The sequence below is a fragment of the Epinephelus moara genome, chromosome 24 (assembly GCF_006386435.1).
Source record: "Epinephelus moara isolate mb chromosome 24, YSFRI_EMoa_1.0, whole genome shotgun sequence".
NCBI classification, from domain to species: Eukaryota; Metazoa; Chordata; class Actinopteri; order Perciformes; family Serranidae; genus Epinephelus; species Epinephelus moara.
The window spans coordinates 44,557,694-44,570,376 of NC_065529.1; the positions used below are offsets into that span (position 1 = coordinate 44,557,694).

The 12,683-nt window shown below is 41.9% G+C and overlaps 1 protein-coding gene across 1 annotated transcript in view; it reads left to right on the top strand.

The window, feature by feature from the left end:
- The first annotated feature begins 8,212 nt into the window (after positions 1 to 8,212).
- The window catches only part of angpt4 (angiopoietin 4), a 65,114-nt gene continuing 60,643 nt past the window's right edge, over positions 8,213 to 12,683 (top strand). Inside the window, exon 1 of the mRNA XM_050037566.1 lies at positions 8,213 to 9,233. Coding sequence (XP_049893523.1) covers positions 8,847 to 9,233 — 387 coding nt within the window. The 5' untranslated portion in view covers positions 8,213 to 8,846. The remainder of the gene's footprint in view (positions 9,234 to 12,683) is intronic.

Here is a 12,683-nt window from a genome sequence, read left to right on the forward strand (position 1 = left end):
AAAAAATCTAACGTGTGTCAAATTTGTACATTCCTGTCAGGGGTCGAGTGCAGACACAAATGCAGCATACTGAGGCAGACAGACAGTTGGTAATGACTTCTATTGCTCACACATATATGCAAAAGTTCAGGGGTCAGTTTAGCTTGCTTGCAGTTCCAGTGGTGAGTGAGTGAGACGAGAGCAGGCAGGCAATGCTTGAGAGCAGTCTGAGAGCTGTGGACTGTACCATGAGTGTAGGTGGGTCTTTGGTGAGGCTCGTAGTGGAGTGAAGACTGACGTAGTTAGCCGAACCAGGAGAGCTGAGGTAAGCAGGATTGGTGTTGCACCTTGCAGCCACAGAGCCAAACACACGGGAACCAGGAAGGGAGCGGGCAGGACTCGGAGTCAGAGACAGAAGGTTGAGGTGATTACCAGGGCAGAGACGACAGAAGCAGGTCAGGAACAAGCAGGGTCAGTACCAGGGAAATAAGCCAAGACTGAATGCTGGAATGTGTTGCATGTAGTTGAAGAACAATCTGGCACTGAGGGGAAGGCAGCAGCTGCTTAAATGCAGGGAGTGCTGATGAGAAGCAGCTGCATGCACAGGTGACTGGCTTGGCTGGCAGGGTGCAGGTGAATGGAAATTTACCAGGAGCAGGTGAGATAAGCAGACTGTGACACATTCCTAACTAATGTAATCAACTTTTTGGTGGGGTTTTGTCACACCAGGGAAAAGATTGTCCAAATGGGTAACACTGCTTTCACCTTGCTGTCTCCTTTTATGTCACCAGGCCACATGTTTGGATAGATCACCTTCACATGTTTAATTGTTAGCTGCTGAAACTTTACACAGATGTGTAACATTAAAGAGCTTGTTGGCATCTTTAAATTGCATTAACACATCCCTCTTTTACCTCTCTAATACACACAGTGAAATACAGATCTTGTTTTACTGTTCAGGGAGTTGCTGAAGATTTGGGTGTATATGATGCATGAGCAGGTCTCACCCCACAGATGTAGCACGTTAATACTCGTTAGCATTCAGCACAAATGTGGTGAAGCCACTTCAGGTCAGTGAGGGCTCAGAGGTCGTTTACACGTTGCCGGCTATTTTCATAAACGGACATTTCACCGTCTCTGTTTTCAAAAAGATCTTCGTTTACACTTACCCGTGTATATATACACAAGAGCATGCCAAACCTGTAGGTGGCAGTGTAACGAGAAGCTCAAGCCTTCCATGTATCCATTGTCACCATAGCAACATAGGTCGCACTTTTGACACAGGCGCAAGTTCCGGCTCATACTGTGACGTCGGCTGCCTATAACTCCATTTATCTCAGTTTACATGCAAACGCGCAACAGGAGTTTTCCAAAATCTCCACTCTGGCTGGAGTTTTTAGAAAGACTCGTTTTCAGAGGAGAAATCTCCATTTGCGTGTAAACGAAGGGCACAAACGAAGGAAGATGTCTCCGTTTATCAAAATCACTGTGTACGTGTAAACGGCCTCTCATATGGCTCAAACATACAGTGGCTGTGAAATTTCTCTGTGGCCTTTACACTGTGTGCCTTTGTGCATTGCTCTGACCTCCCAGTTGGTCCTTGCTCACTGAGAGAGAGAGAGCAGATGTAGTTCTCTTGAAAAGCTTTTAATATTCAAACATACACTAAAATGTTTTCTTGTCAGGCTTTTTGGGTTTGACTCGAGCTTTTCCACATTTCCAGTGTTTATTCTGGATTACTTTGGATCACTTGAGATACTTTCATCTAAGTGGAGTGCAGGCAGCACATGAGGTGGCAGGTATGATTTGGTTTGTACAGACTAAACTTGTTTATTAGTGTGCATTGGTTACGATGGAATTCATATACCTGGTATTTTGTTCACATGCTGCTTGGTGTCGTCAAGTCAGGTGGGCATTAGGGATGGTCAATTTATCAATATGAGACTAGATATCGCCTCAGAATTTCGATATTGTAATATCCTAAGTGTTGTCTTTTCCTGGTTTTAAAGGCTGCATAACAAAAAAAACACACAAAATGAGTGATATTTGATTTCCTCCTTATCACCCAGCCCTAAATATCATGAGTGCTGTTTTGTGTGGCACATTTAAATGGAGTGGAAATCACACCTGAGTGGCACAAACCGGAGTGCATTCATTATTTCCACGGCCTTCTTGAGTTTTGTTTGTGTTTACTCATAACATCCCTACAATCCTGATGTCTGAAAAGAGTCAGGATAATGAATTTTTAGGTTTTTATTTAATATTTAGTTTGACTTGAGATACTATGCACAATACATCACATTCATACCTACGAGGGGTCCTGATCTGATACTTCTGTTTTCCAAGATAACACAGCTGCACAGTGCACACTTCAAGTAGGTCCACTTTTAAAGTGAAGAAATCCAATAAATATACTTGACAATTGAATGGCTCTTGGAAAATTAAGTAAAAAATGCCTGCCTCCAAGCTGGTAATTAATGTTTTGGAGTTTTGTTTGTTTGTTTGTTAGTCTAGTATTAAACAGCAGACCTCTCTATCCCTTCTGTGTTCCTTTAAGAGTGTATTCTCCAACATGTTACCTCTTACTGTGAGATACCTGAATGAACTGTATTCCATCTAAGTGCATTTATTTTTGTCATCTGTACATCTTTTGCACGGATTACATTATTATATTACTCTTATTGGCTGTTGCTCACTTAGCTTTTGTTGCACCTGCAGTGGCATCGTGAGTGTCTGCAGTGAAACACCACGTATCATGCACAGATGACTGACAAGCAAAATGCAAAGTACTCTGTCAGACTGAGCTGAGATTACACAGGTGCACATAAATGAGGTAAATAACATTAATAAACAGTCTCATGCTCCACTCTGCTGTTGTTTATAACGTGTTGTTTCGTGGGGGCGGGTCTCAGCTCCTGCTCTTACATACACACGGAGTAGAGAAACAGACAGTGGAGAGTTGGAGAGCTGACAACAGCTGCTCTCTGCATTGCTGCATTAAAGCTTTGTGAGAAAAACAAGTGTGATGGCTGATGTAGGAATTGGATGGGGCTCCATATATCCCGATCAGTTAAAAAATGCCTTGATCGGCCCCGATACTGCTCTTTGAAATTGGATCGTGACATCCCTGATACCTACACAGAGATATGGAAATAAAAAATAAAAAAAAATTAGTCTGGTCTTGTCAGCTGCCATGGTGAGGGAACTGATAGAGCAACAACAACTATGGCGAAATCTAAAACCAATGATGCTTTAGGAGCCTTCAGCCAAGATGTGTAACGATTACTTACTGTGTGTTACCTTGAACTTGTCAAGAAAATTTTGTTTTTCTCTCAGACCACCACGTTGAACGAAGAATCCAGAAAAGGCAAACATTCTTCATTAACTGAAATAAACGGGGCTGGCGATCAACAATAGCAAAACTATATCAAAACATCCGTTTACAAACTCTTACACAACTGCTGCAGTATAATCCAAGCCACATTTATCCAGTCATATGCTCAGCATTTTCCAAACACATGCATTTTTACTAAAGCTCTATGATTTAAAACATATCAATACAAAAAGTATCATGTCACAGCCAAGTAGCGTGCTTGGGCACACACATGCACATGAGCTCAGGGCGCAAATCGTAGGTGGAAGTGTTGTAACATTTTAGCGGAAATGTTTGGGAAGAACTGAACTACTGAGCTACTAATGAAAATAACACAGTTTATGGTTTCAGCAGTGCAAACATGAAATACACAAAAGCATTTTGGACCTTTCTATTCTTAGTAGGGTAATGATTGATTCTGCAGATTGTAGACAAACTTGAGCTTTATTAGAGCCAAGATGGTGATTTTCTCACAGAGACTCCGTCATCTGAAACCTAAAGACAGGAAATCCTTCTCTGTCTCTCTCTCTGTCTGTTTGTCGTTATCTGTCTCTCACTTTAAATCTTTTTGTCTCTACTGTCCTCCTTATTTTGACTGTTTCTTCCTCACTCCATCTTTTTTTTTTTACCCTGTCTCTCGTCACCTCTGTTTCTCTGCCACTTTATCTGAAATTATCTTTTTTGGCTTTACATATGGAAGAGAAACAATATTGCTGAATAACAAATATTTAAAGATATGTGAAAGCAAGTACATCATAGTGATAGTAAAGTGAAAATCAAAACACAGTGAGAGTTCACGGTCAACAAATCAAACTACTGTCAGACAAAAAAAACAACTACAAAATGAAAATAAAAAAGTACCATACAGTGGTAAATGTGTCCAACAACAAAAGAAGGAGAAATTAGACAAATTAAGAGTCAAACAGCAAGTTTTGGAAGGGACAAAAAAGACAGGAAATAAAACTGAAATCAAATCCTGGAATAAAAAAAGACATCCTCATCTGTATGTCCGTTCCCACAGAGGGAAGGTGAAAGGGCTGTTTAATGACTCATGTGCCCGCCTGTTATTACTGATAGCAGCCTGAATAAAGTACAGACATCACCAGGACACAGAACTGGAGAGCACAGAAATATCTCATAGCATGTCTTCTTAATCTTCTTTGGCATCCTCGGATGATGAAATTCTGTAACTCACCAACATTCTGGAGATATATAAAGACTCAAATATAGTAACAGTTATTGGATAGGATGTGAGGAGCTTTCCCATGCTAACTTTTGGATACTTGTGCACCAAAAAGGCTTTGTAGTTGAGTCATGACAGACTGTGCAAGTCTCCATCTGACCACATTTAGTAGCAACATGTGTCACCATTAACCGAGAAACATCCTTAACCCTTAGCCTCAGTTTAATAACGCAGGACCATGGACTGAATAAAGTAATGAATGTAGCAACAGTGACGCCACTCACCGGTTAGTGAACTGCTTTTGAAGCCTCAAGTTTGTCATTTCGGCTGTTGCCATCTTGGTTTTTTGGAGCCAGAAGTGACCATATTTGGATGAGAAGGTGAAGCTGTGGAGGAGTAAGTGGTGGATCTGACTCAGACTACCGACGCCTCTCAGGCAGCCTGTTGTTCAGAGCAACCACACACTTAAATATGCGCAACTTTAAGCCTTAATAAAATGTAAATGGAGAAGTTGTAGAATATTTTTAATTAGCTTTAGAGGCCAAACGCGTAAATATGTTTATTTCTGCTGTAGGGTTGGGCATTTTAACATCGGGGTCTTTAAGGATTGACTCACTCTTGGAGCCAGCCTCAAGTGGCCCTTTGAGAAACTCCAGTCTGGTACTTCCACATTGGCTTAATTTTCCAGCCCTGTTGGATGCCACTTGCTCTAGACCCAAATCCAGCTATCAAATTATAACTCATATTGTTGTCACACCAAACTTTAAACCTGTAACAACAAAAATGATTGAATCATGTAAGTGTTTAGAAGATAGCACTACTAGATGGATGGATGTAGATTGAAAAGAAACGACATGAAGGACGTTATGGCCCTAATATACATGGACTGTAAAGTAATGGATGTGGCCACCGTGACATCACCCATTTGTTTGTAGACTCCCATTTTGAAACTTAGAGTAAAGCATCTCGGCCGTTGCCATCTTGGTTTTTTGGAGACAGACCATATATGGGTGTGAGGCTGGCACTGTAGAGGAGCGAGGGGTGGATCAGACTGAATGCAGAGAGCCTGTCACTCAATGCGGCCCTCAGTTATGTGTAACTTTAAGCTCAAGTGAGTTATATACAAATTCACCCTCCATGCAGTTGTCATTAACAGGGAAATTAGCTATAGAGACCAAAGATTTTTTTTCTGCTGTAAAGTTGGACATTTTAACATGGGGATTGACTGGCTTCCAGAGCCTGCTGGCGCATCTGTGTTGACTTCATTTTTCAGCCCTGGAGGTTACCGCTTACTGATATATTCCAAATGGATGGTTTAATTACCACCTGGGACCTTTGTCATATTGCCTGCCACTTTCTTGTACCTGTCTGCTATCAAATAAAGGCAAGAATGCCAAAAAAATATTTAAAAAAAACTAGGGCTCTGCCTTACTCAGAATTATGCAAGTCAAATCAGATTTAGCCGTTTATTATTCATATTTTACTATTAGTTTATTTCTTCTTCTTTTTTTTTCATTAAGTTTGAAAGTGTTACAGGCTCTGTGGGACGTACGGTGTTAAAGCAGCATTCACGTAATGTAGTAAACAAGCTATCTGTGCTAGCAATGGGTCACAAATGTGCAATAACATTTTTTGCTGAAACTAGATATCAAACAAAAGCCAGAGAATGTGTCATATGAAGTTGCAGTGAGCTGTAAATTCACCACTTCCAAGCAAAAGACTGAAGATAATGTTGTCTCAGAGCCTTACAGTGCAAAGCCTCTCTTCCTCCAGGCTGCTGCCTGTGTGTCCGCAGCTGTCTGTGCCAAAGAGTAGCAGCAAAATCTGGGTACCAAAACATCCCCAGAAGTACACTGCACAACACACTGACTAGCAAAAAGCCAAAAAAAACAAAACAAAAAAACAGACTGCTGGACGTGAAACAGTCTTAGTCGACTGTGGGGTCTCCAACTAACAATTTGAATCGCTGACTTTCTGGGGCCAGCCCTAAGAAAAAACATGTGGGCGGTACAGTCTGCAAAGACTTGGACATAAAAAATTATGGGGTTCTATGCAAAATTCAGAGTTTAGGAGTTGTCTGCACATGGTTCTCAACATGGAGGTGGCTAAGCCAGCAGCTAGCAGCTAACGATGCTAACTCCATAAACAGCGCTAAACCACGATAAAACCTGCTTCACATTTGGGTGAAGGATTACATAAAAATCAAATGTTTTGGCCCATGCTTCAGTCAGGGTGAAGGTGGAGACATGAGCATCAGATGTCACAGAGAACTCTAGATGGGGGCTTTTTAACTTGATTTGAGAGTAATTTTATTTACAGCAGTTTGATTAGAAGTACTCTTTGGTTGAATGCAGAGACAACAAATAAAAATGAAAAATGAAAAAGATTTAATAATATGACTTTGAGCAGCTCTATGTGTTGCAGCTCTGTGCACCAGGCTTTCTGTCCATTCCTGTTCCCATGAGAATGATCTCCAGTTGGGGCAGAAGCCACTCGCTGTGTGACCCCTCTGCTCTCCCCCAAAGGACTAGTTGGCTAACATTAAGTGAGAGATCCTGCCAAAATGAAGATGTATGCCCGTAGCACAGCAGTAACAGTAGACTCATGTCAGGGCGGGCTCAAAATAAGACTGTATCATGTCAAAATAAATAAGGAGGACGATCAGAGCAGCTTTTTATCTTTGTGTCTTCTTTGACCAGCAGAGGATGGTGCAGTGACGTATCTTCTCTACTGAAGCCTCATGTTGCTATTTGTGTCTGTATTTCATTTTACTGTTTTAAGTTGAAATGTCAATTCAAATACATTCAAGTTGTTTTATCTTCTTGCACAATTCTGCAAGTGTGTCTCTTATCGCTCTGCTTTTATCAAAGAATTTTATCTGTATTTGTATCACTCAACTCCTGCAGAACAGTTTATCGCTGTGAAAATAAACTCAATAATTGACAACTCACATCACCCCCCCCCCCTCCACATGTAGAGCTTGTGTTTCATAAGCCTGGGACCAAGCCATTTGTCTGGAACTAATCTTTGTATGTATTTCCATGTAGAGTGAAGAGCAGCAGGACAGATGAGACGGTACATCCAGAGACAGGGAGATTTTAAACCAAACGCACGTGGACTACGTGGTTTGCCTCAGCCGCTTGATCTCCCATTATGCCCCAGAGTGTGGCTGTGTTTAGAGGACAGAGTGAAAGCTCCAGCTCCCAGTTGCTGACTCAGTATAAATGACCATACAAGGCATCAGGATTTACTTCAGAACTGAGAGATCAGTAAGGAAAGAAGATTAAAGCAGCTACTAGACCCTGTTTAGTTCTCTTTCTTCTGTCTGTCCATTTCTTTCTGTCTTTCCTCTGCCTGTCAACAGATTTGTTTCTTTCTCTGCCCTCTCTTTCTCAATGTTTGTCCACTCTCATAATCTTCCCCCTTTTCTTTTTCTGGCTACTTCTCATTCCTTCTTCCCTGCTTTCTTTTCCTCTCAGCCTACAAATAGAGAGGGCACTCTAATAGACCTCCCTCAGCTCTCCTGTCCCTCCACTCCTCCCTCTCCTCCTCCTCCTCCTCCCCCTCTTCCCTCCCTCGCTCATTCCTCCTTTTCTCAGCCAGCCCCAGATAAGAAGGGGGCAGAAGTATTTCTCTTTGGCCACTTCTTAAACTGGAGCCACACAGAGAAGGATGTTTTCACCTTCATCTTTTTCATTCTACAAGTCAGTTTGGACATTCTCTGTTCCCAGTCCATAACTTGTCCACAACCTCTATCTTCATCTCTTTCTTCCCACTCAGCTTTCTCTCCATTGATATCTTTTTCCTGAGCTGCTCTGGACCTGCACCTGGCACATTACGGACGGGAGAGAGTATCAAGAAAATTGTAAAAGACCTGCTCAGTGCCAAGCCAGTGGACAGATCCTGAAAAATCTTCAACAAGACAAACCTGACAGCAGAGAACAAAATTAAGACCCAAGAACGTAAGGAGGAGGAAAGGAGATGGACCCATGTACAGTATTTATCAACTCATCTGACGTGAATTGTCACTGCAAGTGAGGAGGGAGACAACTGGACAGGTGTTGCTTTTTGTTTCTGCATTTTAAAAAAAGTCTGATCCATAAAAGAAGTTTTCTCTGAAAGTTCAACAAAGCAAATCAAGCTAAAGAGACTGAGGGTGCAGAGTCAGACCTCATGGATTGACTGGTGGGTGCAGAGACATCCTGCACACAGATGTTTTTATAAAGTGAATTGGGGTCAAAGCGTGAACGAGCTTTTCTTGACCCTCTTCGCTCTGAAAGAAAACACTTCAATATAGTGGAACAGAACGTCATGAAAGACTCAAATCTCAGCTGGGGGTTGATGGTGCTTCTGCTGCTTTGGATCTTGTCAGTTGTCGCTGATGCAGCCGGTGCTGTGAGCACAGAACGAGGAGGAGCTGGAAGAAGACGAGGCAGTGGCGGTGGAGGAGGAGGTGCGGAGAAGAGAAGGAAGTTCCACCGCATCCAACATGGCCAGTGCAGCTACACCTTCATCCTGCCGGAGCTGGATGGATGCCAGAGTGGAGGATTGCCATCACAGACCGAACACTATGGCGTCTCTCGCGGTGGGGCGAGTGTCGTGCAGAGAGACTCGCCGCCAATCGACGGTGAATGGTCAGCTCAGAAACTGCAGCACCTGGAGAGCACAATGGAGAACAACACGCAGTGGTTGCAGAAGGTAAGAGACAAACTGTCTTCCTCTGTTTCTCCTCTTGTTGAGAGTTGTTTTACACACATCAATAGAACGTAACTAGTGCAGAAAAAGGTCTTGGACAGTTAGAGGAAAAAATGTGCCCTGTCTACTGAACATTGCATCTTTCTGGGGGACAGATGACAGACTTTATGAATGTTTTTGTTTATGGTGAATTTGAACCATCACACTCCAATGAGAGGCTGAACACAAGAGAATACAAGAGTGTATTGGAACATTGATGTGAGAAACATTTTGATGAACACTGCGTCCGGGACTGTTTAATCCCTGGAACGACCTGGAGAGACATACAAAAACAGCACTGTGACTCAGGGATTCCTTCAACAGAAATGTCATTTGCTTCAGCAGCTGTGTGTGTGTGTGTGTGTGTGTGTGTGTGTGTGTGTGTGTGTGTGTGTTGTTAGATTGCAACAGGCTCGATTTTCTTGCTTGGTGATCTGCAGGACAGAGATCAAAGATTCGGTTTATAACTGTGGATGAGTGGCAGCTGGTTTTAATCAGGAGAAAAGCAGTGAGTGCCTTCCCTCCTGTTGTCCTAACAAACTATGATTTCTCCATCTGTGGTTTCGATAGAGATGTGACTTCACAGTGTGTAATAAGAGATAGTGTGTAACCTCGTTCCCTCATTACCTTGCATCTATCTTGCTTGAAAATTCTTATTTTAAACCAATGTCTGATGGAGGTCTGACAGTTTGTAACTGATCGTGAGTTGGATGCATCTTGTTTGAGACTCTTTCCATGCCCACAACTACCTTTTTCAAAAATGATGTCTGATTCTTAAATATTTTTACTGTCATTCTCTAATTTGTAATTCCCTCTGCACTGTACTCCCTGTCACAGCTGTGCGTCACATGGTATCACCTGCCACTGGGAGGAAGTAACATAAGGGAGACTTATGGTTATGGTTTATTTCTGCTGTTAAGTTGGGCATTTTAACACGGACATCTCTGTTTTGGAGCCAGCCTCAAGTGGCCATTTTATGAACTGCAGTTTTTGGCACTTCCGCATAGGCTTTTATTTTTTAGCCTTGAAGGTTGCTGCTTGGACAAAACCATCTGTTGTTGGGCACTCAGTGGTCTTTGTTTATGGTTTCAAACTGAATAAACACCAATCATATGAGAGACACGCTATTATTGTGCAGCAGTGGTGATCAAGGTACAATGAGGACTAGTAGAGTAGTCTATGGACCACACCGTGTCTTTCTGGGTTTTACAGTTGTTGCAGTTCCTCTGTCATCTCCTCATACTTAAACAATCAGTCATATTCCTGCTGATGTGCAGATTGAAGTGGTTTGAGAGCAGCAGGTGATGTTGATCCATGAAATGAGATTAGTGAAAGAAAGCATTTTTGAAAGGAATGCGTGTGCGGGGAGTCCTCATTCATCATCATTAGAATCATTTAAATGTCTCAGCTGCCGCAGCGTGAATAATGCTTCTGTTTCAGAAGTCAGAGTCTGTATGAATCATAATTCTTACCAAAGGAATGCTGAGTTAACAGTTGATTTATTTAGTTTTCTAAATGTTGGGTGTCTACATTATGGTCAAGAAGTTGACACACACTGTAGATGGTGTTTACAAAAGAAAAAAATGCAGCTTCAAGCTGGGTGGTATCCCGAAAATCTGAGAAATAGGCAAATGTGTTAAAGGGGAACATGGCCATTTTTAAAACAGTGATATTATTCTGGATGCTATATAACGTGATGGAAAAGTACTGCAACCTGCTTGTACATGCATATTGTGAGGGTGCAATAGGAAATGTTGAAAAAGTTGAAAAATGCTGTCACTTCTTGAATTTATTTTGTATTAACTATAAACACCTATAAGACAGGGAGATTTTAGCATACTTTTCTGACTTCTTCTGTCTTTCAGCAGTTATTGTTCCTGCAAGTGCTGCCTGGTGCAATGGAGAAATCCATGATAGGATTCCAGCGCATGTTGTGACTATCATTCCAAACACAGGAGTATCGCAGCTAGCAACAGGCACAGCATATTATGTTTTGCTAGCTAGCTAGTTAGACAGTTAAATAACAACTATATGTACAGTGACTATGGTCAAGTGGGCCGTCATTTGTGAAAACTCAGCCCCCGCTTAGATTTTGATGCTTGTGTATTCATGGGGTTACAGTACATGTGCAAATTTTGATTTTGTACTCCTTTTTTGTATGAAAAAAACCAGCATAGTACAATAACTTTGAATCTTATTATAATTTAAAAAAATCAAAATCCAAGTGGCAGCTGGCGGCAGCTTTTCGCAAACAATGGCTCACTTAATCATAGTTACTGTATTTATGGAATTAGCTGTAGCTATCATTATTAATTTTGGGGCATTTTGCCTTGAATTGATTGTACAGCTGAAGATGGACGGGAAAGGAGGGAAAGAGAGGGGGATGGCACGAAGTATAGGGCCACGGGACGGAATCGAATGACAGCATGTGTACTTAGATTGCAAATGTTGCTGAAATTCTATAATCCATTCATATGGCCACTAGCAGGCGGTTACCGTTTACCGTGATGACACTACTACCCAGTGGTTTCCCAGTGTGCCCTCAGAATATTCGTGTACATGAGAAGGTTGCAGTTTTTTATCCTTATTGCCTCCAGAATAATATCATTGTTGTAAAAATGGACACTTTACTCCTCTATGCCCCTTTTAGTGCTAAAAGTTGCAGGGACTATGAAATCAGAGGAGCAAATATCAGTAACCATTCTAGGAAATAAAAGTCCCTTTTGTGTATTGATGTTCGGGTTTCTAGCACATCTAAAGAACTGTGAAGATGCTGTTGCTAGCTTGTTTGCACTATTGTCTCTTTCTCTTGCCCTCTCGCTCTTTTTTAAAGTCAGGAAGCCAACAACTATTCTCAGCTTTGTTTTTAACGTTAACAAATAACAAGAAAAGGCAGACCCTTATCCTGATATCAATATTAGAGTAAACTCTTATTCTATAAATGAGGCGGTACACAAGTTGTAGCTACTGCGTCTTTGCCTAATCAGTCAGCAGTGGTCAGGGCTACCACAGTCTCAGGTTTGGTTCCTCAGTTCCTCAAAAGGTTCTTGGTCCCCAGAGAAAGTTCTTGGGCCCTATTTAGATGGTCTAAAGCGGACGGCGGAGGGCGCATAATCCATGTCGCAAGTGTCATTGCTATTTAGATGCAGGCGCAGTTGTCATTTTCACGCCCTGCGCCCTCGTCGTCTAACTAGCAAATGAACTTGCGCTTCTCTGGGTGTGTTGGTCTAAAAATGAGGAGTGGTCAGGCGCAGTCATGGCGCGTTGCTAGTTAGATGACGTAAAAAGCAAATGCACCAGTGACCAACAAAAACCTAAAGTCAACAGCGCAGTATTTCGCTTCACACGGAGCAGCCACACATATGCAAAAGATAACAAATAAAAATATGATTACAATGTGAAAGGTTATTATTG